The sequence below is a fragment of the Callorhinus ursinus genome, unplaced genomic scaffold, assembly GCF_003265705.2.
Source record: "Callorhinus ursinus isolate GAN/ISIS: 27379988/994484 unplaced genomic scaffold, GSC_fseal_2.0 scaffold70, whole genome shotgun sequence".
Taxonomy (NCBI): Eukaryota; Metazoa; Chordata; class Mammalia; order Carnivora; family Otariidae; genus Callorhinus; species Callorhinus ursinus.
Genome location: NW_027397132.1, coordinates 250111 through 277117, shown reverse-complemented (window position 1 = coordinate 277117; position 27007 = coordinate 250111). Strand labels below are relative to the sequence as shown.

At 53.3% G+C, this 27007-nt stretch overlaps 4 protein-coding genes across 12 annotated transcripts in view; 2 read left to right on the top strand and 2 right to left on the bottom strand.

Moving 5' to 3' along the window:
* ARPC1B (actin related protein 2/3 complex subunit 1B) overlaps positions 1–2453 on the top strand; it is a 13267-nt gene extending 10814 nt beyond the window's left edge. Inside the window, exons 7-10 of the mRNA XM_073886341.1 lie at positions 1–74; positions 797–1002; positions 1757–1847; positions 2135–2453. The exon at positions 1–74 is cut by the window's left edge and continues 14 nt beyond it. Coding sequence (XP_073742442.1) covers positions 1–74; positions 797–1002; positions 1757–1847; positions 2135–2173 — 410 coding nt within the window. The 3' untranslated portion in view covers positions 2174–2453. The remainder of the gene's footprint in view (positions 75–796; positions 1003–1756; positions 1848–2134) is intronic.
* Positions 2454–5537: 3084 nt separating this feature from the next.
* Positions 5538–16245, bottom strand: PDAP1 (PDGFA associated protein 1). Its single transcript, XM_025863690.2, has 6 exons — positions 16089–16245; positions 13069–13160; positions 11668–11778; positions 9540–9661; positions 7344–7495; positions 5538–6259 (listed from the first exon to the last, which is right to left on the bottom strand). The coding sequence occupies exons 1-6, from the start codon at positions 16099–16101 to the stop codon at positions 6201–6203; spliced, it is 549 nt and encodes a 182-aa protein (XP_025719475.1). The 5' UTR covers positions 16102–16245; the 3' UTR covers positions 5538–6200.
* Positions 16246–16392: 147 nt separating this feature from the next.
* On the top strand, positions 16393–23768 carry BUD31 (BUD31 homolog). Of its 5 annotated transcripts, none has more exons than XM_025863691.2 (6): positions 16393–16564; positions 18142–18273; positions 18677–18797; positions 21529–21651; positions 21892–22058; positions 23523–23768. In XM_025863691.2, the coding sequence occupies exons 3-6, from the start codon at positions 18704–18706 to the stop codon at positions 23571–23573; spliced, it is 435 nt and encodes a 144-aa protein (XP_025719476.1). In that variant the 5' UTR covers positions 16393–16564; positions 18142–18273; positions 18677–18703; the 3' UTR covers positions 23574–23768. The 5 variants fall into 5 exon arrangements, with proteins under 5 accessions (XP_025719476.1, XP_073742440.1, XP_025719477.1 ...); XM_073886339.1 differs by having other exon boundaries at positions 18099–18273; positions 18699–18797; XM_025863692.2 differs by having other exon boundaries at positions 18099–18273.
* Positions 23769–23904: 136 nt separating this feature from the next.
* The window catches only part of PTCD1 (pentatricopeptide repeat domain 1), a 17890-nt gene continuing 14787 nt past the window's right edge, over positions 23905–27007 (bottom strand). For all 5 annotated transcript variants that reach the window (XM_025863680.2, XM_025863683.2, XM_025863679.2 and 2 more), the window contains 2 exons: positions 26049–26231; positions 23905–24394 (listed from right to left, as the gene is read on the bottom strand). In XM_025863680.2, the coding sequence (XP_025719465.1) occupies positions 24212–24394; positions 26049–26231 (366 nt within the window). In that variant the 3' untranslated portion in view covers positions 23905–24211. The remainder of the gene's footprint in view (positions 24395–26048; positions 26232–27007) is intronic.

Here is a 27007-nt window from a genome sequence, read left to right as displayed (position 1 = left end):
TCGCGACTCTGGCCTCTGAAACGCTGCCACTGCTGGCCCTGACCTTCATCACCGACAACAGTCTGGTGGCAGCGGTGAGACAGGGAGGGGCAGGGAGGGGAGCGGTGCTAGTTAGATCGACTCTCCACTGGTCTCCCCCCACCTTCTCTTCCTCCTTGGTCAGAACGGGCTGGCTTATGCTGCTATAACAAGGCCCCAGTGCAGGTATTTGGGGGCGGGGGGGGGGGCTGTGTCTCCAACATGCGCCGCAGCTGCCATGCAGGGAGAAGGGGGAGGCAGAAAATCATGTCCTGGACCCTGAGGTTTCTGCTTACGTCTTACCGGCCAGTGGGTGTGTGGGGGCAGCACAGTTCTCCCGTGCATCCAGAAGGGCGCCGCTCTCCTCCTGCCCACCGATCTGTCTCCCCTCTTCCCCCCACATCCCCCTTCAGCAAACACCCGCAGGTCCTGGACAGTGAGGGCGGGCTCAGGCCTGCCTTGCCTACAGAAGCGTCCAGCTGTGGGGTATTCTCCGGTTGGGCAGGGCACAAGGTCCCCGAGCTTCCAGGGAAAGGCGGCCACCCCTAGATGATCCCACCATCCCCCAGCACCCAGTCCCTGTCCATATACCCAGGGTGGGCCCGGTTGTGTCTCTGGGCTGGTGTGGGCTTTTCAGGGCTCCACCCAAGTCCCGTCACCAGATTCCCTTGGTGTCGTGCCTTGTCTCCAGCCTGTTTCCCTATGCATAAGATCGGGGCGCTGTGCCCGCCCTCGGGCCACGCTCCTGTGACCTCCCCGCCCTGTTGCCCTGTCGTAGGGCCACGACTGTTTCCCGGTGCTGTTTACCTATGATGGCACCACAGGGACGCTGAGCTTCGGCGGGCGGCTGGATGTGCCCAAGCAGAGCTCGCAGCGCGGCCTGACGGCCCGAGAGCGCTTCCAGAACCTGGACAAGAAGGCGAGCTCGGAGGGCAGTGTGGCCTCGGGCGCTGGCCTGGACTCGCTGCATAAGAACAGTGTGAGGTGAGGGCGGGACCGACCTTGACTTGACTCCCCTCCCAGCAGTGTCAAAAGTGGGGGGCCCTGGCTTAGGAAGCGGGCGACCTCTGGGTGGCACAACAGCATCAGGTGAGGGCAGCGCAGGCACTGTGGGGACCATCATGGTTCTCTGGGACGACCAGAGAGCCACCAGCCCCATGGGCAGGGCCGTGGCCGAAACGGTCCTGCTGCCGCCTCCCTGAGCAGCGAGGCAGGATGAGGCGTGAGGAACTGTCCACGACGCCCCAGGCCTGCCAGCCCCAGGTGTCCACCCCGCAGCCAAGCGGGGAGAAGTACGGTGGGACTTCCTGACCCTTCCTGACCCACCCCCCGCCGCGGCCATCAGGTCCAGTGTCGTTTTCAGACCCAACGCCTGAGCTCGGCTTTCAGGGCTCGTCAGCACGCCCCCCCGGGTCCTCCCAGCCCCCGGTTTTGCTTTCCCCCCATCCTACTACACTCCCCTCACCCTGGACATCGCCCACACACGTGGGATTCGTGCCCGGCCTCTGCACATCGGCTTCCATTTGCCTGGGCTTCCCTACTGCTCCTCCAGGCAGACTCGCGAGCCCCTCCTCTGCAGCCCCTCCCGGCCCACTTCCCCGGCTCTCTGCGAGGCGCATCCCACCTGCACAGCCCAGCACTTCTCACCGGAGTCGGGTGGGAGCTCCTGGAGGGTGGGCAGGCCTGAGTCCAGCAAAGGGCCACAGTTGGGACCATCAAGCCCTCCTCCTCTTTGCAGCCAGATCTCGGTGCTCAGCGGGGGGAAGGCCAAGTGCTCCCAGTTCTGCACCACAGGAATGGATGGCGGCATGAGCATCTGGGACGTGAAGGTGAGTCCTAGCCCAACTTGGCACTTCCTCCCCTGGGCCCTCCTCGATGGATAGCCCCCTTTATTCCTCTAGGAGGAAGGTACTTCTTTGGGATGAGGGCAGGGGGAGATGAGGGGCACCCCTGGGGCACCTCCCTTTAGGGCTGGGATTCAAACCCAGTCTGCCCAGCTCCAAAGACTAGGTTCTCTGTCCTCTGCCAGGGGCTGGGCTGGCTAGGGGTCAGGTCCCTGGGGGTGAGGTGTGTGGGGGACAACCGAGAACCAGCCTGTTCTGCTGTCTCCTTCCAGAGCTTGGAATCAGCCTTGAAGGACCTCAAGATCAAATGACCCATGAGGCATAGGTGTCCCTCATCCCAACTGCTGGGGGAGGGGGTCAGGGAGGCTAAGGATTGCTTTGCTGAATGTCTGTAGGGTAGCAGTCTGGGTCCCCCGGGGACTGCTCCAGCCGGGGGGGTGGGGGGGAGGGGAAGCTTTTCTGACCTACTGAAGGAACAGGTGCCTTTTTCTTACAAAGAGCTGCTTTCATTTGTTAAAAACAAAAATGTTCTCAAAGCACTGTGCTGGTCATGAGCTGCAACAACGTGGGTGTAATAAAAAAGCAATCTTAGAGCTGGTCTCCTGTGTTTGGGAGGAGCGTGTGTTCGCACGGGCACAGGTTCCTTACTCCTGCTCTACCAGAAAAATTGATCCTGAAGCCCAAGGGCCTTCTCCTCCCTGCTCCCCTTTCCCTCGCAGTCCAGCCAGGGCAAGGCTGGACCTTGGTGGCTTCCCTGTCACTCGGTAGTCGGATTCCCAGACCAGTGCTTGCATGTTCCAGGCCGCTGCTGGGCTTTAATGGAAACTGATTTCTCAACTTGATGTTTGCAGCTGGTTTCTGATAAATTCGTATCATTTCCCTAGACCATTCCCCCCCCATTCCTATTTCACGCAGACGGCCTTCCCTGCGTAACACATGCTTCTGTTACCTAATTACTGAGTCACAGCCAGGTAATGAGTTACACCCACAGATCCTAATCATGAACTGGCCTTACATTTGCAAGATGAAGGATACCTAAACACGCCTTATCCCAGACTGTTCTAGGGCCTATCCGTCAGGATATACCCCAGTTGGAAAAGGCCCGCTGACTTTTAAATCACGATGAGGTAGAAATTCTAAGATCCCAGGAGACAGGCCTCACAACTCCTCTTATTCTAATTGCTTGCCAAGGCCCTCCCAGCCTGTACCAGCCCGTTGTAAGGTGAGCTCCCGGTCCCAGAGCTCTGAAGGGACTGTTGTCAGGCCCTGGAAGTCCAGGGAGGTGTCCACATACCTTTTTTTTTTTTTTATAGCTCACCTCAGGGCTGAAAAGTGGCCCCAGAGTATCAGTGTTCTTCTGAGACCCTGACGAGCAGGTTCCCCTCACTCTGAGAAGGATGAGCAGCAAGCATGCTCTTGTTTGGCTGCAGGGGCCTCGAAGATGTCACCTGTCTGCCCTCGTTAGAGACACAGTACTTGACTTAAAACTGTCAGGCTCAATGTTTTGCTTCTAAGGAGAAGGAAAAGGCAATAGAGGACGAGGACTAGGTCGGACAGGGTTGGGCTTCTGTGGCAGGTGGGGAGAACATCAGGGAAGGGGATTGGACCCTGTACTGCGGTGGACACTAGGGCCACTGGCCGGGCTTTCCACGCCCTGCCCCACTGGATGTTGAGGACAGTGGAGCGGACAAGCAGCTCATAGTCTGGTGGGGGCAGTTGATGATGACAACCCAGTGTTGGGGAGGGAGCTGGAGGAGCAAGAAGAGGAGGGACTGGGACTGAGGGAAGATTCCACGCCAGTCATAACGTGCCGAAAGGGCTGTGGGCAAGGGTCTGACCTTTCTAGGAGCCGGAGGACTGATGTGCAAGACAGGGATGAGGTGGGTGGTGAGACTGGGAAGGTCCCCAGAGACCAGCTTCGGGAGGTCCTTGGCATTCTGGGGAATCAGGCCACTAAAATGGGAAGACGCATGAGGCTGCTGGTGCAGTTGTGTGGGTGTGAGGTGACCTGGGAGTAACACAGGCCCTGGGGACCAGCGGGATGCAGGGGATGAGGGGCAGGGAGGAGCGGGGATGGCCTGGGTGCGTGGAGGGGAACACAACTGGGAACATCCTAACACACAAGAGTCATTATGTCCCCACTGTGGGAAGGTTTTGGGGCACCTGGACGGCTCAGTTGGTTAAGCGTCCTCGATTTTCGGCTCAGGTCGTGAGATCGAGCTCTGTGTTGGGCTGAGTGTGGAGCCTGCCCGCGATTCTCCCTCCCCCTCCCTCTACCCCACTCCCCCATGTGCACGCACTCTCTCAAATCTTAAAAAAGGGGTGGGCGGCCTTGTCACTCCCTTTTAAGAGAAAACAATACCAGAGAAAGAAGTTACCTCCTCAGTCTCACGGGCAGGAGGCGGCAGAGCCAGGATCCAAACTCAGGTCTGACTTCCAAGCCCCACTGGAGGGGCACCTGCTGAAACGTACTTGATATGGGTCCGGATCGCTAGCTGAGCCAGGAAGGAAATGCTTCGAGCCAGAAGTCTTGCCAGCACATCACCCAGGTACACAGATGAGATCCGTACGACCCCCTGGAGGCCCGCAGACACCAGGGACATCCTGGCTTCTAGTCTCACACCAAGGTCCAACCAGACAAGAAGTCCCGGGCACACAGGGAGCCCTGCTGGCCCAGCCGTTCCTGCAAACCCCCAGCTGGCAGCACGTCAGAGGCCACCTCCTCACCACCCCGTGTGGCTCTAGTTTGGCCGGCTGGCAGCCCCCAGAGCCAAAGACAGGGTACTCTGTCCGTGAACCTTCCAGACAGCCACCACCTCCTTGTTCGTCTTCTCAGAGAACCTCATTTTCACGGCACAGACCTCAACCAGCTCTGCACGACCTCCAAGGGGTGGGGGGCTCTGGCCGACCTCTGAGGTTCAGTCCCGCTCCTCAGGTCCAGGGATTTTCCACAGGCCAGGGGGAGCTGCAGATGCCGGTAGCTGTGGTAACCCTTCTGGGGCTCCTGGGGCTGTTGACCTCCAGCATGGTCAAGCCCAGGGGGCGTGGCAGGAGTCCCTGGAAGTCAGGGGCCCAACTCCATCTCTGCCACTAAATCCTCCTTTCTGACCTCAGGCCAAACCCCTGCTTGGCACTGGTTACTGACCTCTCAGGACCGTATGCAAAGGATGCTGGTGTTCACAAGGCGGAGTGCCCGTGACGAAGGGGTGCGGGAACAGGGACACGCACAGTGGCCGAGTCTGCAGGCGGCTCACGTGATGGGCTAAGCCTCAGTTTCCCTGCTGCCATCCCCACCAGGGTGGTAAGGATGGCATGAGGTCATGCCCGGCAGTCATGCCAGCTATTGGGATGCTCCTCCCAGCACTGAAATCCTGACACTGTGAACACCAGGGGCACCTGGAGGGCAGGACAGGGAAGCACGGTGCTGCTGCTATGGACCGTGGACCGGTCCCTGGCCACTCTGGCTGAGGGTCTGCCACACTTGGGTTAAAGGAGGGGAGGGACGAACTCTGTATCCCGAGGTTTCTCCTAGCTCAGATGCCCAGGGACCAGTCCCCACACCCGGCTGGGTGCTGCCTGAACCTCGTGGGGCGGACCTGCCTGAGAGCAACACCATGCCCTGCTGGGGAAAAGGGCCCAGGCACAAGGGCCCAAAAATGGATCACAGAACAAAGATTACGATAATGTCAAGTTTAATCTGCCAAATATACAAGTTGGACTTGCGGAGTATGTTTTGCCTGGGTGCTGCACAGTAAACAGAGGTTTCTTGAAATGATCAACAGGGAGGGTTAAGAATGGGCCCCAGCGCTGGCCAGAAGGGTGGGGGTGGGGCAGGAAAGGGCAGAGGGGACTGGCTGGGGACGAGCCGTGACCCTCAGGGACCCACGGGCACGGGCTCCCAGACGACAGCCCCTCTGAGTGAGCACCCAGGCAACACAGATGGGGGCCGGTTGTTGCAAACTTGTCAGCAGCTGCCCCCCCCACAGTCAGCCCCTACCGGGCAACCTACGGGACAAATGGAAGCTCTTCTTACCCCACCTCCCAGGCACCCCCAACAAGAGTTCTGAATTCTAAAAACAGCAAAAACATCCGAGTGGTTACATATGAGATGCTGCCCCCCGTCTTTCTGTCTCAAAGATAGCAGCCGCCCCTCCCCCCAGCCCTCCCCCCCATCCCCCCAAACAACTTCTGTGCCAAGATGAAAAGGAGGCCCCAGGCTGCGGGGGCTCCTTGCCGTGAGGGGCTGCTGCGGCGGCGGTGCCAGGACGGGGCAGGCGAGACTCGGCAGAGGGCCTGGCGGCGCGGCCGGACCCCTGGCGCCTCCTCCCGCAGGCCGTGCTACTTATTCAGGGACAGCGACTGCATCCGTTTTCCCGACAAAGTCGCATCGTCCTTTGCTGAGGGCGGGAAGGGAAGGGCAGGTGTTAACGTGACACCACCCTCCGACACACGCACGCCCGCACACCCCGGGAGCACGGCACTGAGGGCTCAAAGACCACAGAGAACATTCGGGGCAACGGGCTCAGCCGGCAGAGGAACAGGCCCGGGGGAAAGAGGGTTCCTGTGGAAGCCACTGCACGCTGGTGTCCAGTTTGGGGGACGGCCCCCTGACACAGGCCCACCCCGTTAGAGGAACCTCTAACCACCCCCAGGCAAAACCCTGCAATTACACCCTCTCCCCGTGGGCGCTGCAGCCTCCAATCGGCAACAACAGTCCAAGGCCTTTCCTGCTTGAGGCCTGTGAGCAAAGAGCTACCAGTGGGGAGCTGGGATAGCAGGCTACCTCCAGTGTAGTGTAACAACCCTGGGGCAGCTGATCTCCCCCTTCTAGGCCTCGGTTTCCTCGTGATTTGGTGAGGAGGCAGGACAGCAGATCCCTAAGGGCTCTTGTGACCCCACATGTACAGAGGGGTGTGTGACACCAGGAGGCGTAGTCATGAGTCAAATGCTCCCTATAAACCAGACCAACTCCCCACAGCTCCTGCCACCAACCTCTAACCCTACTGGAGGGGGAGCAAGGGAGAAGAGGGAGAGCTGGGCCAGATTTCATCCGGGGTGCACTGTGAGGTCCAGCCCACCCCTGCCCTACCCTCTCAAGCCCCTCAGATGGACAGCGGTTACCCGAGGCAGCTCTCCCCACTACACAAGGCACCAGATACCTTAGCAAGACCGTCCAACCTTGAAGGTCTGCCCTAGCTGCGTCCCTGAGGCTTCCATCGGCTGCTGTGCACGGTGGTGCTCTGCTTAGATTCAAACTATTGTCTGACTCCGGGCTGCTGCTGGACCCTCCCAGCACCCTAGGACGTGGTATGCAGGAACGCCCACCTCCACATGACAAGAAAGGCCCATGCATGTACCCACAGGCTGGGTCTCTAGCCAACAACCCAAACCCATTCCATCACACAATGAGGACACTGAAGCGCAGGGTTTGGTGGCTTGCCCAGAACCAGAGTCAGGCAGCCACACGAGCTCACAACTCACCTTTCCTCTCTTCTTCTTTCTTCCTGGCAGCCTCTTCCCGCTGTTTCCGGATGATCGCCAGCCGGGCAAGGTCAGCTTTGGCTTGCTCTGTCTTCCCAGCTAAATGCATTTTCATGTAACGCTCTTTTGCTTTCTGCTTCTCGATTTCTTCTCTGTTTGGATAAGATGGTGTCACAGGGGACATCTTCACAACCATTATCAACTGAGCTCAATGTGGAAGCCAGAATAGAAGCCAAGTCCTCGGGCCTGGGGCCCAAGTGGAGGAGGGCGCCCTGGCTCCATGTGCCCCCTTCGTGATGGACACTCACCAAACAAGCAGAGGCATGGGCCTGGACCTCTGATGGACAGACTTAAGGGGCTGGAGGAAGTTCAAGTGGTGCAGCAGCTTCCCCAGACAGCAGAGGATGGGGGTGAGCTTAGCACAGAGTGAACAATGTCTGCACTGGGGGGAAGGGGGTACTAACTAGGGTCTTGTGTCCACAGTGAGAAAGGAGGACCAAAAACCAAGTGAACCACTGTTCACTTGAGCAGGAGGAGGAAGGCACTGGAAACCACATTCTGTGAGGAGTAGAGAAGGGAGTGAACCAAGTAGCCTCGGATGGGAACCACACCCACCCAATCTCAGGTCAACAGAACATAGCACATTCTCAATCAGGCCAGCTCAGATGTGTAAGAGGCTGCCCTCCAGGGCGTGAGCCCCCACTGAGGAGGGTGTGGGAATGAGAGCTAGACTCCCACAGGACAAAGGTGTCAGTCACCAACCCACTAGGCAGAGAAAGAGGTGATGGAGGATCTTCCTCCCAGGCCTGAGATTTTTGAACTGGAGTGGGCACACTTTTCACTGTGCTATTGGATGGTCCCACTTATACCAGGTTCCTGGAAGAGCCAAGTACTGGAGGAGGGGGCAGGGAAGCCCTGCCTAGCAGGAGTCTGGGGGAAGGACCCAGCCTCCCAGAGGCCTTCAGAGCACACGGCACTGAGTAATAAGAAACAAAACATGGGGACAGGCCCGACAGGAGAGAAGACCAGCCACCAAAAGTCAGGAGACTCTGGATAAGACACGTGCTATAAAGATGAGACTATAGAATACCTCTCAGTTCAGCAGATCCTACCCTGGGAGGTAGGTGCAGAGCCAGGAGCCTCTAAGCCGAGCAGTAGAGGTCCAAAGCAGGGGGGGGGGCGGGGGGGGGCGGGGGGCAGTAGGCCCTGGAGGCATCTGGAACGATGAGCAAGGCTACCCAAAGGCTCTGCAAAGCCCCCTCAGTGAAGGCTAAGTGCCAGGCAGGATGCTGGCCTTTATGGCTTTTCACTCTGCAACCTCAAAAAGCGGGGGTAACAACAGGATCCCCACTTTACCATTGAGAGGGAAGCTACTGGAAGGCTAGAATCCTTAGCAGCCTCTAATCACACCCTGAGCTCATGAGCCTTCCCTGTGGGGTTTTCTAGACCCCTCAGCCATCATGCGGTTAGCACAGGAAGGCAGAATTAAATCCTAGCAGCCCAGGAAGGAAGAAAAAAAAAAAATAGGGCAGCTTTCCCTAAAGGACTTCAACCTCTTGTAAGGCCCCTGGTATCAGCCGGTGGCCATCCAGAGTTAGGGCACTACTTGTCAAGCAATGGCCATGTGCAGAGCACTCCAGCACTGTACTGAGACCCTCACACAACCCAAGAGGAGGCTGTCTGCAGCTCCATTTCCACCTGGGACTTGGGGAGCCCTCGGGCAGCCAGCACACCTCTCTGCACTGTGCTGCCTTCTCCCACACCCCACGGCAGTGACACCAGAAGAATGCAGGCCAGCAATGGTCAGATCAGGCCAGAGGAGGGAAGTGTCCCTGGAATGGGGTGCCCTGGAGGAAGGGACTATAGCATAACCCTCCGTATCCCTGGGCATTACTTCAAGTGCAACGCTCAGGTCCGAATCTGTTGTTCTATTTTTCCCTGCTGGGTTCCTACTGGTGGAAAAAAAATTATTTTTGTTTTGTGTTTTTGGAGAAGCTTCTGTAGAGCCTTTGGGGAATGAGATGAAACAAAAATAAATGCTGTAGTTGGAGCCCTGACCCCGTCACTGGGAACCTCAGAGCCCAGGAGGGAAGGGCAAGGGATCTGAGCGCCTCAGCCACCCCCCAACTCTGCCCCACCCCGCAGGCCAGCCCCCAGCCCATGTGCCCAGGTCCCAAGCCCAGCAGCAGTGATTACCGTTCTCTCCTTGAAAGTTCCTTGGGCCCATCCAGGTCCAATTGTGTGACCTTTTTGGTTGTCTGTGCCACCCGGTTAGGGTTCTCGATGTCGATGAGCCCCTCAACACCTTTGCGCTTTTGCTAAGATGGGACAAGAAGCTGGCTGTTGGAGAAGTTTAGTCCTGCCCCTGAGGGCCACTCCCACCATCTCCCAACAGCCCAACTGGACAGGGACAAACTCCTGCTCCACCTCTGGCCCAACATGATGCTCAGCCTGAGCCTCACAGTGGGAATAGCACTCAGGAGAGTCTTCACCAGCCTGGGAGGTACAAGGACGGTGAGTGCACAGGACTAGAGCCCAACCTATGCCGAGTCCCAGCAACCCTGGATTATTCTCTCAGTTTCGGAGGTTAAAGAACAGAGACACAGGACTAACTAACTTGCCTAAGGCCAACCAGGAAGTAGACAGCAGGTGAGCTGAGAACCCAAGCCCAACTCACAAGCTCTCAACACAGAGCACTACGCCCCCACTGCAAGCCCAGCCCCTGCAAGCAGTTTTCCATGGAATCTCACAGATGACTGCAACAGCACTGCTGGATCCCCAGGGCAGGCTGGGCCAAGGATGTTCTCAGGACCAATTTCAACTCCTAGCCTGATGGGACGGAAATGACTTGAGAATGAGCCATGAGATCACAATCAGTTCTAGTAAACTGCCCCTCCCACCTCCCCTGGGGGAAGTTCAGCAAGAGCATAAGGCCTCGGGCGCCTGGGTGGCTCAGTTGGTTGGGCGACTGCCTTCGGCTCAGGTCATGATCCTAGCGTCCCGGGATCGAGTTCCGCATCGGCTCCCTGCTCGGCGGGGAGTCTGCTTTTCCCTCTAATCCTCCCCCCTCTCATGTACTCTCTCATTCTCGCTCTCTCAAATAAATAAATAAATCTTTTAAAAAAAAAAAAAAAAGGACAAAGCCTCAACGTATCAGGTTGGGTCCAAGTTTCAGGTCATGTCGAGCCCAGCTTTTAAGTGATCAAGGAGACAGCTTCCAAGCAGCAGTGAATCTGACACAGAGCTCCAAACACCAATAGCCAATCCAGCTACCTGTAAATGCCTCCACCTGGTTACTGACATCGCGAAGTGAATGTGCCTCATGCACCCTGCTCCTTCTGACCATCCTTAGGCCATAGCCTTACGCCTCCTTCCCTCAGCCCCTGAAGCCACCCCTCGGCAAACCCCAATGAGCCCATCTCTTAAAACGTGTGGGGTGCCTGGGTGGCTCAGTTGGTTAAGCGACTGCCTTCGGCTCAGGTCATGACCCTGGAGTCCCGGGATCGAGTCCCACATCGGGCTCCCTGCTCAGCAGGGGGGTCTGCTTCTCCCTCGGACCCTCTTCCCTCTCGTGCTGTCTCTCATTCTCTAATAAAATCTTTTAAAAAAATTTTAAAAATTAAAAAAAAAAAAACGTGGTGTGAATCTGCCCACTTGTCTCCACTGCCACTGCCTCCATCCTAACACAAGCCACAGTTTCTTGTCTGGAGACCTGTTGCCATTTCCCTGCTTATAACCTCAACACCCTAGGATTTACTCTTTGCAGAGAAGCCAAAACCACCTTTTAAAAGCAAATCTGGTCATCTCTCCCTCCCACTTCAAGGCCTCTACCAGCTGCCCCCCAACCACAACAGTGAAACCCAAACCCAAGCCACACAGGAGCTGCCCTTGCGAACCCCTCCTCCCTCATCCCTAGCCACTCCTCTCTGCATCCACCAAGGCACATCCCCAGCAGCCTCCTGCTGCTCCTGTTCCCACCCCAGGGCCCCCATTTCGCTAATCCAGCCACCTGGACTGCTCTGCACGGTAATTTTCACACACCTGGCTCCAGCCCTTTTGTTCAGATCTGTTTGAAAGCCACATCCTCACCAAACACTACTTCACATACCCACGATCACAGTCCGTCTTGTTCATGATACCTGCCACTACTTAAAATTATGCTGTCCGTTTACTTCCTTTTTGTCTGTAACTCCGTATTAGAACATAACCCTTCTGAGCAAGGACTCTGTCTGCATCTACCATTGGAAATGGTAATCAACAGGCACTCGATCAACGTTTGCCGACTGAATGAGTCCAAGTCCCAGGCCTCTACTGAACACAGTACCTGGTAATCGTCTTCTTCATCTTCACTCTCATCTGAGTCTAAGGATTTCTTCTCCTTTTTGGGGTCACCTGCAGCCCCATCTCCACCTTCTTCTCCTTGTTCCTCTTCTTCCTGTTTCAGAAATGGACAACCTGCAAAATCAAAAATGCACAAACCCCCTAGACAGTGACCCCTGCTCCCATCACCTCCAGACTGTGGACCCAGAGAAATTAAGCCCCAGAAGGCTGGGACCAAGGAGGACAAGGGTCCTACTCTGAGACCCTGGCTCCTAGTAGGGGACCTGGGTCAGAGGCAGCCTATCTACTCGGCTCCACAGCCTGAAAGCCATTCCCACAGTCCATCCTGGGTGAGAAGTTCATCTCCCAGGGTCAGAAAAACTCAGCTGTGGGGCTGGAAACCACAGTCCCGTGCAGCTCCCCTCCTGCTTCCCCAGCTGCCACACGCAGCTGCCAAATCCTGGGCCAGTCCTCCTCTGCTTTCCACTCCCACAGTCAATGGCAGGCCAGCCACTCCAACCTGCCCATGCAGAGGCCTTGCCACATTGGCTTCCTAAGACAACACCCAACATGCCGCTTCCTTCCACTTTTCTTGCTTCCCCACCAAAACTATTCCTAATGAAAACAGTAGGTCCTTCCCCCTTAGCACTTGCCCACACATTCTCCAAGGTCCTGCTTAGCTGCCAGCCCCTCCCTCAAGCCCTCCTCCCCTCTCTCCCAGAACACGTGGCCTCTCCCTTCTAGGGGCTCCCAGGCACTTCACAGCTGTCACTCATTGGGCCTGACTTATGCTCTTTTCGGCCCTTATCCAGGGGCAGATCTAATGGTGTAGTCAGGGATGTGGACACCAACGATGATGGAAACATTCTATTTCCTGACAACAGGCTGGAAAAAACACTGCAGGAACAGAGTAGAGTGAACTACTAAGCTCAGACTAGAGGCGGGTGAACAGCGTCAGTGAGAGTCACAGAGAAGATGACGTTCAGCAAGGCCTGGAAAAACGAACAGTACTTTGCCTGCTGGGGGTGTGGGAAGGCAGGGCATCATGTCATGCTGGGTCTGGCAAGAGGTCTGGCATGGCTATAGCAAACAAATGGGGACTCCTGGGTCGCGGATGGGCTGAGCCTGGCGGAAGGACAGCTCCCAGAAAACAGGAACACAGGACCAAGAACAGAGACCCACTAAGGCAATCACTGCTAAAAGACCAAAGTTCTAATTGATTCAATCAGAAGATGGCTCTCCTCTTCACTGTCGGTTGTTCTGGGACACCTGCCTGCTGTCCATGCCCCACCCCCACCCCGAACCTCAGGTGCTGGCTTCTTCCTAGGAATAGGTGGTCTTTGCCTGGCCTCTCGCAGGTAACCACCCTGAGCCACTCCAGTGGCCTGGACAGGCACGTACTCACCCTGGCCTTCTGCTTCTCAGCCTGGAGCTGTGCGTCGATCTCCTCAGGGCTTGTGTACTGCCTTGCCCGGCCTTTGTGGCCTCCCTTTCTCCCTGCACAAAGATTGGCAGTTTAGGAAGATGGGAGGGAATCGGCTTCCTTGATTGCCCTGAGTCCCAGGGGGCTGTGTCCTGCTTGAGGTGCTCTCGTCAGAGGGTGCAGAGACCTCACCCAGCACCACCCAAACCTAAACTCTCCTACCTTCACATGTTCAAAGGGACCAAAGGGGCAACATGTGACCACCTGAGGCAGCCCCAAACTGTGTGCTGCACGTAGCTTCCTACAAATGAGACCCAAGGGGAGGATATGGGGGAGGGCACACCGCACACAATAACTGGCCGAATCCCATGGTCCCTCAGAAACCAAACACAGTGCACCGAAATGCAGTCAGAACATGTAACACTCACATCCTGCTGTGACTACAGTGGTTTTTAAATGTTCTGTCACAGCCATGCACTCATCTGATCCTCAGAATAAACCTATGAGGAGTCACAGCTGGTCCTGCTCTGCACACAAAAGACACTTAAGATTCAAATCTCAGCTCTACCACTTGCTAGCTTTCGGCAGGTACTTAACCTCTGAGTCTCCGTTTCTCCATCTGTGTCCTTATCTTGTAGAGCTTTCAGGCGAACCAATTTGTTAACATGTGTAAAGCTCTTGGAACTGTGCCTGGCATTGAATAAGCACTATGGAAACATACGCTACATTTGTTACTTTTCTAATAGAGTATTTTGGCAGGAGGCAAAAAAGCCACTAACCACATCAGTGATTCACTATAAATGTCAGAGAATATAATAAAATACTTCACATTCACCTAAGTGGTATGGTAGAAAAAAAAAAAACCTAAAACCTACTGAAAACTTTCTTCCGCTTGGAGTAAGCGGCAGAGCCGGCAAAGTTAACAGTTAAGAATGAAGCCGACTACCTTCTAACAGTTAAAAATGTGACTGTAAATTAAAGCTCATCTAAGAGTATCAGTTTTACAGTCTGACCCTCTTGAGCGAAGACAAGAGACTGACCCCTGCTGAACCCATCAGCCAGTTTTATAGCAGGATAGCACCTGCTCTGCTGGTCCTGGAGGATGCTGGGGTTGTGGCCTCAATCCATCCCCACCTCTTCTGGAAGCTTCGGCCCAGCTGACTTCCAGCGAGTGTCTGAGTGCAGAGAATCTGTAATTAGACAGCCAGAGCTTCTCTGGACTCCAGAGACAGTAGCAGAGATACCAACCTCCTCTTATTTCCTAGACAGCAGCTGCAGAGCCGTAATTGGGCTGCTACAGACCACACCGCCCATTTTTAATGACTACCTGGGTTCCCAGGGGTCTCAGTCTATGCTCATGAAAGTCCTATTTTGAGAGATCAAGCCAGCCGTTTAAAAAAAAAAAAAAAAAAAAAGACACCCTTTCTTGCCCTCTTAATATTCCAGGCAGTAGTCAAAACTCAAAACTGGCTACTATAGGCTCTCATCCAGCACACCCGGCTAAGGGAGACTGACCTTAGTTTGGCCTACCATAACTTTTATCAAAAGCTGCTCCTGCCTTTACAAGTGTTTCACGTTTACACAATGGAAACAAAGAGGGCATCCTTTTCTCTCAGGGAACTTTATACTTTAAAATAAAAAAAAAAAACTTTTCTTTTGCTTTTCAAGCAAATCAACACAAGCAAGAAACGCAAATCGTATCTGCCAGTGAAGCTTTTCACAAGCCAAAGATCAAGTCACTTAACCAAGATATTTAGGATTTTCTAATTCTAACCTCCAACCTTGGCTCAAAGTATCTATGAAATAGGACCCTTAGAGCCAGAATTCTGGAACAGAAAGGGTTCAATCTCCTCCTTTTGCGGAACACAAGACTGAGAAAAATGGAAGAGACGTGGCTCTTCCTACCACAGATGGAATCAGTAGGGAGGTAGGTATAAATGGATTCGGCTCTGTAACCCCCAGTATCTCTGCGAGTAAAATCAGGAAGTCATTTAGGTTTGAAAAAAACTCCAAGTAGATTTCCTGTGGGCTGAAGCATCTTAACCAACATGACACATGAGCCACCACTATTAAGCGAACATCTGTTCTGTGCCAGGAGGTAGCCGGGCACTTTGAGTGCTCTATTTTTTTATGACCTCTATCTCCAGCTCTCCAAGCTAAGGGTTATTAGCCAGGTGCTCCAGATGAGAAAAACAGGCTGGAATAAAGTGATTTCTTCCAAGCCACGGGGTTGGACAGTGACACAGCTAGACTTCAAGAACTTCTGACTCTTAGGGAAGAGAGAATGAAGGACTGGTCTACCGTGGATCCTCTATCTTCTTGGCCAAGAAACTGACAAAACCCTACAAATAATGCTTAATGGGCACTTAACGACCGCCCGGCGCTGCGATGCGCACTCCACGTGGATTACCTAGTTTAAGCCTCCCACCTGTACTATGAGGAAGGTACAATCATAAGCCCGGTTTGCAAATGAGAAAACCCAAACACAGAGAGATGAAGCGACTGGCTCAAAAGCACACATGGAGCTGCTGACGAATAGGGGCGGTCAAAGCCAGGTCGGCCAGGCTCGAGAGCATCAAGTTGGGTCTCATCCGGCAGGCCCGGCTCGCCCAGAGCTCGAGAGGGCCCACGTTTTACGCGCAAGGCAGAGGGCCCGGCACAGGCGCGGGACGCGGTGACTCAGTCCCCGGCGAGTCTAGAAGCGGGAGGAAACTCCAGATCCCCCAGGCCAGGAGAAGGCGCCCTAGATCCGGCCTTCCGTGTCGGCGAGGACCCGGAGCCTCAGGGTCTCCCCAGACCCACGAAGGAGGGGCTCGTGGCCACTCCGGTCCTCAGTTTCTCCATTCGGATAATTGGGCGTCGAGGCCCACACCTGGCCCTCAGCCGGCGCGGACGTCCTCCCTCCGCGCCATTCTCTGAGACGCCCGCGGGCTGAATGAACAGCGGGTGCCGGACTCGGGCAGCCCCTCCAGGCCCGCGGGCCACGCGCGTTCTCCCCTCACCTCCTTTAGGCATCGCGGCTCCAGCGGCGGCGGCGGCGGCGCCTCGAACTGACACCGGAACCGGAAACACCTCGGGCTCGACTTCTTCCGACCGGCCCAATTTTCCTCAGCGCTCCGCCGCCGCCGCCGCCGCCGCCGCCGCCGCGAGGGCCGGGGACCTCAGGGAAGCCGGCGCACGGGGACTGTCCAGCGCGTCGCCTGAGTCCAGGCTCGTCTGCACGCTGCCCAGGCAACAGCGCTTCCGGTACCCCCGCCCCGGGGAGACGCGTGAGCCTGCCGGTCTCCCCGAGAAATTTGAGGGCAAAAGGCAACAGCGGCTGTGAAATTATATACAGGCAAGACTGCGGACACCTAAGATGACGCAATCTCCGCGCGAGGTAGGGAGGGGCCCCGCGAGGACCTCAGCCTGAAGCTCATCACCTGGGAAGCGGAAGCCGTCGGGAGAGAATTGGCGGCTGACGGTGACGGGTTTTCGGGTGAGCCCTTTTCTGTATTCTCCAGTACCTTGGTAACGGCTAGGGCCAGGAATCGGAGGTCTACACTGGCTCAGAAGCGATCGGAGCGGCTGGCCAGGGGTGGGTTCGGGCCTCTGGAGCGGGAGGTCAGAGTGAGTTCCCGAGAGGAGGTGGCGCTTCGTTCGTTCTGCCCAGAGAATAGGAGATTTGGGGATTTTCTTGTTTCTAGGCTCCCCCTCATCCCGCTCTTTTCTCCGCCGAGAACGTTTTCTGTCTAAATACTATTTGTTCTTGTAAGCCCGGTTCAGATACCGTGGTCTCTAGGAGCCTTTCCTACTATCCCGACCCTCAGGTTTTCCCTCCCAAGCTCCGAACCCCTTTCCACTCGTTTCTTCTGCCGAGCGCTGCCACCTCTTGATCCAGGTGCTTCCCACCTGTTACCCTCCCTGGGTAACACATGGATCAGGGCTCTCGAATTTCCCTGGGTCATAGCAAAGTGGTCATCCTGTATTTTTGTCTTCTCGGCCCGTGCGCTCTGGGGCAGGGTCGAGATTCTGGCCATCTGTAGCTTCAGCGCAGGGGAGACACGTGCAAAGACCACAGATTTGGGAGTCAGGAGCCTCCCAATCAGAATCATACTCTGCAGGAATGAGATCTTGCCATTTGCAGCGACGTGGATGGAACTGGAGGGTGTTATGCTGAGTGAAATAAGTCAATCAGAGAGACATGTATCATATGACCTCACTGATATGAGGAATTCTTAATCTCAGGAAACAAACTGAGGGTTGCTGGCGTGGTGGGGGGTGGGAGGGATGGGGTGGCTGGGTGATAGACATTGGGGAGGGTATGTGCTATGGTGAGCGCTGTGAATTGTACAAGACTGTTGAATCACAGATCTGTACTTCTGAAACAAATGCAATATATGTTAAGAAAAAAAAAGAGAGCAGGAGGGGAAGAATGAAGGGGAGTAAGTCGGAGGGGGAGACGAACCATTAGACGATGGACTCTGAAAAACAGACAGGGTTCTAGAGAGGAGCGGGGTGGGGGGATGGGTTAGCCTGGTGATGGGTATTAAAGAGGGCACATTCTGCGTGGAGCACTGGGTGTTATGCACAAACAGTGAGTCATGGAACACTACATCAAAAACTAATGATGTAATGTATGGTGATTAACATAACAATAAAAAATTATTTTAAAAAATCATACTCTGCCAGCTCTCATCTGTTGTGACCCTGACTTTACCTCTAGAAGTGTCGTTATTCACCTGTAAGGTCACTAATGGAGAATTCATGAAAAGGAGCCTGGGGATGTGTGTGTGTGCGCCCCATGCGGGGGTACTTTGTAAACTGTCAGGCACCCCACAGAAGGGAGGGACTGGTTGAGTTTGGGAGAGAGGAGTCTGCTGTGCTAAAAATAGGAGATAATTAACCTGAATCCTCTTTGCCAGCTAGGAAATGCTATGTGGTTTGAAAAATGTTTTCTTTAGATTTGCACTGGCTTATTGTGTAGGCTTTATAATGACTTGCCTTTATGTAATGTGTTTGTTGGGTTTCAGAGACTCTTTGCAATCCAGCTAACTCGCTGCCCTCGTTTTACAGACAAGACTGAGGACCTGAAGGGAAAGGTGACCTCACAAAAGTCACAGAGTAATTGGTAGAGTTGGACAAGAACCTAAGCCAGTAACTGAAGAGACCAGAGGTCTTTCTGTTATACTTTTTGGGAAGCAGACGGTAAGGTACTTTGGCTCTATACCATCTTTTTCCCTTTTTAAACCCTTGTTTTCTTAGCTCTCCCAACCATAGGCCTTCTCACACTGTATTGTAATTACCTTCTCACTGTTTCCTTGCTAGAATGTCACCTTCCCAATGACAGAAGTTGTGTCTTACTGTTTGTTCTTTGTTCCCAACATCCAGTACAGGGCCAGGCTCATAGATGATGTTAAGGATAACAGAAAAAATCTACTAAACACGTTTAATGCAGGCATGTTCCATATAATTATAATGAAATCTTCTAGATTCTAGTGTTCCCATTTTACAGAAGAGTAAACAGATTTAGGGAAGGGAATGTGCACCAAAAGGCCTTTGGGGAGCTCAGGTTCAGAAACCAATCCATTTAATTTCCCCCCCACTCCAGATCTTTGCAAATTATCTTGTAGAAAAAATGCCCAAAGTGAAAAGGAGCCGGAAAGCTCCCCCAGATGGTTGGGAGTTGATCGAACCAACACTGGATGAATTGGATCAAAAGATGAGAGAAGGTAAGTAAGTGGGGGAGTCTCTAACTGGATGAGCTGTGTCTAAGAGTCACAGGCTTCGATGTCTCCAGGGGCCAGGCAGAAATGTGGGTATCATATGGGAATAGACAGCACCACTGTGGCCTCCAGACACTGACCTGTTTTATTTGCTTATTAACTCAGAATATTAGGAGTTCTAGAAAATAAGATGGCACTAATGAAAAGGTCCTCAAAGACATTTTGGGGCCAACTTTGATATAAAAGTCTTAGAGAATAAAGATTGAATAGTCTACCTCTCTTTACTGTTTTGGTTAGGTACATATTTAGAGTCTTACAAAATATGTTTACTTGGAAAATCCTGTCCTTTTTCATGTTCACATTTTCTGTTAAAAGTTTTACCCAGATTTTTCTTGCTGGTCTCTGACATGGTTTTCACCACTTTGTTTCTGAATTATCTACTAGTTTTCCAGAATGTACCATGTTCAGTTCCCTCAAAATGCCATATGATCTTGAACTTGATTAATCAGTGTAGTGTCTTTTTAGAAATCTAATCTGAAGCCACGACCATCTCTTGGCCTTACAGGATCACAGTATGATCCCTTACTCAATCATTTTTTTTTTTAAATTTTTTGAGAGCACGCGCGTGGCCTGGGGGGTCAGGGCGAGGGAGAGAGAATCTTAAGCAAGTTCCACATCCAACACAGAGCCCGATACATGGCTCCATCTCACAACCCTGAGATCATGACCTGAGCCGAAATCAAGAGTGGGACACTCAACCGACAGAGCCACCCCAGCACCCCTAAATAACTGCTTCGTTAGGATTTTAAACTAGTTGAAAATCAAACATAAACACTTCAATAATGGACATTTAGTTTTTTAAAGAATTAATATTTTAAAAGAATTGTTGCTGAGGTTTTGAAGTTAATGGGTTTTGGTTTCTTTTGAAGTTTTTGGCATTCACCAAGTGGCAGAAATCTAGATCTAGTCTATGCTGTGACGCCAGTACCTCTGGCCTCTCTTCCTACACTCATAGTGGCAGGACTCCACACCACCCACTGAAAGACGCGTTCCACTTTATGTGTGAACCTGTATAAAACAACGTCCAAGGATATTCACATGGTCTTGTGAAAATGGGTCCAAAAGGGATTTTTTAAAATGGGAGTGCTGCTTTGGTTTAAAAGATTGAGAAATGACAAAAGCACAGGGAGGGAGGCTCTGCTTCCAGATGCCTTATAAGCATGTTTGCCCCCCCCCTTTTTAAGTGCGATCTGACATGAAACATTGTATGTTTTGGCTGCATGTGATTTGATGTATGTATATATTACGAAATGATTGACAATAATTTAAGATCCATTACCTCACAGTTTTTTCTTTTTCTTGTGAGACCTTTTAAGGTCTACTCTTTTAGCAACTTATATATACACAATACAGTATTGTAAATTGTAGTCATCATTCCCCAGGATTTATTTATAACTGGAAGCTTGCACCTGTGACCCCCTTCCCCCATTTCACCCAGCACCCCCTTTGTTTCTTGAGGACTCTGATCAGATGTCCCCTTGTGCCTTTGATCACCTGTATAAAATGTCAGTCCCCACTTCCCCTTCTGTTTTCTCTTCTCCTTTGTGGCCTTTACCACTTAGCCCCACATGCCGATCCACCTCCCTCCCCGGGAATGCCGCCCCAGAGCTGCTCTGCCTGCTCCACTGCTGTGCCTTCAGCACCCAGAGCAGGGCCTTGGCTGCAGCAGGCACGGTGTGCACTTGGTCAGTCCGCAACACCTGCCTTTTGCTCGGATTACAGAATCCTGTGTGTGGAGCTGAACGCTACATCCTAAGTAATAGCATGGCCCCAAAGTTGGAGAAATGGAGGTACAGTTTTCTTGACCACTCCTTATCTTTCTCCTCTGCTCTAAAAACTGAGTGGAGGTGGTAGACAAAGATCAACTTGTAACTAACAGAAAGAGACTTGCCACTTGAAACAATCCTGTTTAAGTCACGTGGCTTATTTTTTTATCTTTTAAAATAACAGCTCTACTGAGATTGAAGTCCTATTCTGTAAAATTTGCCCTTATACAGTGTTCAGTGTATTCGGAGTTGGGCAGCCCTTACCTCCTGAAGAAACCCTGCACCCTTTGGTAGTTACCTCCTTCTCCCCAGCTCTCCCAGTCTGAGCAACCACTCGTCTACTTTCTGTCTCTGTAGACCGTCATCTGGTAGGGGGCCTTTGGGGACTAGTTCCTTCCACTTGGCATGTTTTCAAGGTTCATCCGTGTTGTAGCAGGTCATTTCTTTTTCTGGCCGAATGACACTTCATGGTGTGGGTGGGTTTTGTTTATCTATTCATCAGCTGATGGATACCAGGATTGTTTCTAGTTTTTGGCTGTTGTGAATACTGCTGCTTGCACATTCATATGAGAGTTTTTGTGGACACGTGTGTTTTCAGTTCCCTGGGTTATATACCCAGCAGGAGAACCGCTAGGGCGTATGGTAACTTTAACTTCCTGGGGAAGAGCCATCTCTAAAGTCAAGAATTCTCCAGAGAGGCTGCACCATGTTACGTTTCCACCAGCGGCCTGTGATCCACTTTTCCTACATCCTCAACACTTGTGACTGTCTTTTTGATGATAGCCAACCTAGAGGATATGAAGTAGGATTTATTCTTTATCCCTGGTTATTAAAAAAAAAACCACCACTGTATCCTGTGCAATGAACACTACCTGCCACAAGAAAACAAAGACACTCCTTTTTCTCCCCAGCTGAAACAGAACCTCATGAGGGAAAGAGGAAAGTGGAATCTCTGTGGCCTATCTTCAGGATCCACCACCAAAAAACCCGGTATATTTTTGACCTCTTTTACAAGAGGAAAGCCATAAGCAGAGGTAATGAACTAAATTCTCTTGGCCTCACCAACTTGAGTAGCTTTCACATTTACTTCATGGTTCTTGTTCTTGCAACCTAAGCAAGTGTCGAGTTTTCTTATTGGTAAAAAAAAAAAAAAAAAAGGGCGGGGGGGGGTCGGCGTTGGCTAAATACTCTTTCTAGTGAAGAGTAGTGATGGGCCGGGGCTGGGGAAGCTTTGTGATACCATGGTCTGATGCCCTTTCCCTTCTTTTTGACAGAACTATATGAATACTGTATTAAAGAAGGCTATGCAGATAAAAATCTGATAGCAAAGTGGAAAAAGCAGGGCTATGAGAACTTATGCTGCCTGCGCTGCATTCAGACACGGGACACCAATTTTGGAACAAACTGCATTTGCCGGGTCCCCAAAAGCAAGCTGGAAGTGGTAACGTCTCTACCCCTATAATGTCTGATGATCCAGTTTGAGGTCACTTTTTCAGTTCGGAAGTCCGCCCTAGTTGACTGCAAGGGATCGAACATGATTTTGCTGACTATCCTGCTGGCCATGCCCCAGGGAGTTGAGTCCCTCTCCTGAGCAGTCCATGCTGGGCAGTGTGGCAACAGTCGTGTGTTAGGTCTGGGGGTCAACTCAGCTGCACCCTTGGGCAAGTTATTGAATTCCTTCCCCACGTAGGAAGTGGGGGTGAGAACACCGACCCCCCAAGGCGGTGGGGTGTGCTGAGTCAGGGGAGCATGCTCACCCCAGGTACCCTTTTCTCCAGGCCTTCTCCTCAGTTGTATTACGTTGTATTTCTTCTGTCAGAACTTTGTTCTAAAACTCGACTGGGCAGCTCAGGACCCAGGAATGGTGCTGCACATGCAGTAGCTGAGCTGACGGCGTCAGCCTCTCTGAAATGGAACTGCGGAGGGAGGGAGGTGGTTCCTGGGACATAGGCTATGGTGACCTTTGAGTGCGACCCCTTGGCTGACCATGGTGGGCCCAGCTGGGCGGGCAGACCAGACTGCCCACCTCCCAGGGGGCCACCTGTCACACAGGTGCCTCATCACTGGTCTCTTGATGTTGCAGACCAGTTCTAGTTTATAGAGCTCTGGGCCAAGGGCTTTAGCTCAGCAGGCAGCTCTGTCTCCCTGAATCATCTGTAGTCAGGGGGTAGTGGACATCGAATGAGGGCCCAAGGACATCAAATTCTTCCTTAAGGGAAGAATCTGGGTGCCGGTTTTCTGATGGCATGGAGAGGTGGTGGAGGGGCAGAAGCCGCCACACCCCCCCATATTCTATGGTGGTATTGGTCGGGGGTGCTGCCCCAGCCCTGTGGCCAGAGTAGGGCCTGTTTTTGATTTGGTTGAGTTTCACCATCTGATCTTGTTCGTTTAGGTAAGGGTCTTACTCCTCCAAAAAAGAGAGTAAAGGAAAGTATACACAGACCACTGCTCTAGGGCCTTGTGTCTGTTGGGCAGGCCCTCAGCCGGACATCCGGGCACACTTGGCCCAAGGGACAAGACCCTTCTGCTGCCACTCAGATTCCGGTGCACATCCTCTGCCCCTGTGCCCCCACTAGAACGCTCCCCAGCCCAGAGGCCCTGAGCCCCCTGAGCAGTAGCAGACCCACTTCCAGCTTACTGCAGGGTAGGTCATGCTCACTTCATGGAACAATAAGAATCATTCACAGGTTCTTTTTTTCCTTTTTGGGGGTCAAGTATGTACAGTGTGCATAAATTCAATGCAAAGAGGTATAGCTTCAGTGTCAGCAGCACTGATTGCATCTGTCACGGAAGACTTTCTGAGGAGTATTATGTAGACAGTGAATGTCCAGTTGCCCCCCTTGTTGCGGGGGACTGGGGGAGGGTCATGGCAGGAGCACAGCGTCTCAGCTGTCCTCTGTTGCAGGGCCGGATCATCGAGTGCACACACTGCGGCTGCCGGGGCTGCTCCGGCTGAGGCCCTGAGGCTCTGACCCGTCTTCACCCTGAACTTGGGACTTCGTGGGTTTCTGCCTGTTGCACCACCCCCTTTCCTGGGAGCAGCTCTTCTCGCAGAGCAGTGCTCCCGGCCTGAGTTGGAGCACGGTCTCTACATGTAAAGGCTTTGGTGTTTCTCAGCTGTGATTTGTAGGAATAAAATTTTTAAATCTTCTGGGTCCTGCATTCATTCTTTCCGAGAGCCAGCGGACTGTGGACCCCAGTGGGCGAGCACCAGGCCCTAGAAACCGGTCACCCTTGGGCCTCCATCCTGACTCCACCTTGTAGGTGCTGTGTGACTGTGTGCAAGTTCACTTTCCTCATCCGTGATGGGGACGACCACCTCCCAGACGAGGATGACCAGAGATGACGTGCCAAGGTGGGCCAGGCTGCTCTTGGACCTGCCACGAACTTGTCAGGCACCCTGGATCCAGTGTTTATCCTCATACCAATGCCTGCAAAATGCTGCATCCCTCACTCTGGGCCGGACCCTTCCTCGGGCTTGAGGCCACACGAGCACATGCACAGGCCCGATGCGGAGCGGCTCCTGGGCTCCCACAGAGCTCTGTAAACACTGCCCTTTGTCCCAGCTCCGCTCGCAGCCCCCAGCGCCTCCCATCACCTGCCTCTGAGGCCTCCGTCCACATCCGCCTCCATGATGGGGTCTCGGTCCCCCTGGTGCTTGGTCCGGAACTTCTGCCACGGGTGGGGGGTTTCCTCTGCTGGCATCACTTTCAGCCACTGCTTGTAATAAGCTCGGAAGCCATCAATCTTCTCCAAGTAGGTGTTTTTCTCTTTGTACTGTAAGTGGAAAAGCACGGGGTCAGAGGAGCCATTAGTCACTGCGTGCTACACACGGCTCATCCCAGACCATGGCCGCTGGCTCAGGCCTCAGGGAAGCTGTTCTTGCTTCTAGGTAGTTAAGGAAAGAGGGCAGGAAAACTGTTCGATACTCGAGTTGCTTACTGTCAAAAGAGACACAGCTTCTGTGGGGCAGGCCAACTTCCCATCTACTAACAGTCCCTCGAAGTCTGTGCCGCTGTGTTACACTCAGGGACGGCCACCCCCGCCCCCCAAGCTAGAATCCCTGGGTGCTACCTCAGCCCCCACAGCCTGAGAGCCTCCCCCATGTTCTCTCAGCACTGCTGCAGTGTCTCTGGAGAAGGGGGAGGAGAGGGAGGAAACAAGATGCGCCCAGCAGATGCCAAAAGCAAGCTGGTAAAGAAATAACGTAGGAAAAAAAACAGCCAAAAATATACCGAAGGTAACGATGACACATAGCTGGCTTCCAAAGATTTAACAATTCCAAGCTTGTATGTACCTAATCCAGCTTGAAAGCACAGAAAACAAATCTTGACAGACACAGACAGAAATAAATCACGGTCCTAAGAGACTAGGAATGTGATTTAATCCAGGAAGCTCTTAGGCCTGTGGTAGTCTGGTGTCTGGACTGAACCTGAGACGATCCCTTGAGGACTCTACACCGCGGAGTAAAGAGACAAATCCACTAACTGGAAGATACTTGCAACGTGGGACAAGAGAGGAGTATCCAGAACACATAAAGAACTCTGGAGAATCAGTAAGACAAGACTAACAGCCAACTGTTCATAAATGCCCAGTTATGCCCTCTGCCTGGCATACGCTCTACTGCTGTCTCCCGGATTCTTACTGAGCCCTCAAAATGGCCCTCAAGTGTTGTGCCTGCACAGCGGTCCCTGACCCCATGCCTGAGGTGACCCTGCCCATCTCCCCCCTCCCCACTGGGATGGTGCTCCTCCAGGCCACAACTGCTGTGGAGGCACTCAACATGGGGTCTAACTCCCGTGGGCCCTAAATCCGAACCCCCACAACCTGCCATCCTCAGTACGGCAGGGAAAGAAGCAGACATTACAAAGCAGATTCTATCGCGGCCCGGCTGCCATCCCCGTTCACTGGACAGACAACAGTCTGTACTGGGCACCAGGCAATGGGCAGGTACCGGGGAACCAGGTGAGCGGGGCTTACGGTTTTGTGAAGGCCACAGTGACTTGTGCAGGTGTAATCACAGGTTGTGAAACACAGTGACAAGCAACGGGGCTGGACGTGGTGGGCAGGAGGGAGCAGCAGGGCATCCCTGAGAAGGAGCTGTCCGAGCTGAGACCAACAGGGTGAGGAGCCAGTTATGGGAAGCACAGGGGGAGCCTACTCAAGGCAGAGGGAATACAAAACCCCCGAGAAAGGAAGGAGGCAGAAGGCCAGTGGGACTGACTGAATCCAGGGAAGAACGGCCAGAGATGAAGTGGGCCACAGGGACTCATGGGCTGTGGTTTAAGGAATTTGGGATTTCTCCTAAGGGAAGCTACTGACAGTTTAAAGCAAGGGAATTCCAGTTCTGGAAGGCCAGACCCAGGGTTGGGGTGGGGGGAGGCGGGATGGTTAAAGAAAGGACAGGCGAGTGAGAGGTTGGCGCACACACCCGATCAAAGGAGGGCGGGTACTGGGCTGCAAACTCCAGCTGGCGGATGACCACCTCATTCACCGGGACGCTGTTGCGCCTCATGTGCTTCAGGATGTCAATGAGATAGGTGTAGTCCAGCTTCTTGACGGCCGCGTTGATGAGGGTGCTGTAGATGTGGGTGTTGGGGGTCATGTGGGATTTCTGGAACATCACAGACATTCGATCAGCGAGGTGATGGCAGCTGTTGGGACAAAGCAGCCTACTGTGCGTGTCAGATGGCCATTAGGCCAACCAGCCACCAGGCCAAGACGATCTGAACCTGTTGCTAACGACAGGCTGCACGCCCCGCACTGTAGGTCCATCCCACCCAGCCTACCTTCCTCGGCCTGAAGAACTCACTCAGAGATCAATGGCCTCAGGCAGTAAATCACGCGCAGGAGACCACCTCCTCGGCTCTTGGCTGTGGGTTTACTGCAACCCCTGCCCCCAGAATTCGGATACATCCCTGCTCTTGTCATGCCTCCCATCCCTCCAGAATTGGGGCCAAGACCTGTTCCCACCCCCCCCAATCTCTCCGCACTGCAACCACCTTCAAGACTGATGCTTTCAATGTCCACAATAGTGGACATTGTGAAATAAGTCAATCAGAGAAAGACATGTATCATATGACCTCACTGATATGAGGAATTTTTAACCTCAGGAAACAAACTGAGGGTTGCTGGAGTGGTGGGGGGTGGGAGGGATGGGGTGGCTGGGTGATAGACATCGGGGAGGGTATGTGCTATGGTGAGCGCTGTGAATTGTGCAAGACTGTTGAATCACAGACCTGTACCTCTGAAATAATGCCAATATATGTTAAGAAAAAAAAAAAAGAAGATAGCAGGGGGGAAGAATGAAGGGGAGTAAGTCGGAGGGGGGAGACGAACCATTAGAGACGATGGACTCTGAAAAACAAACTGAGGGTTCTAGAGGGGAGG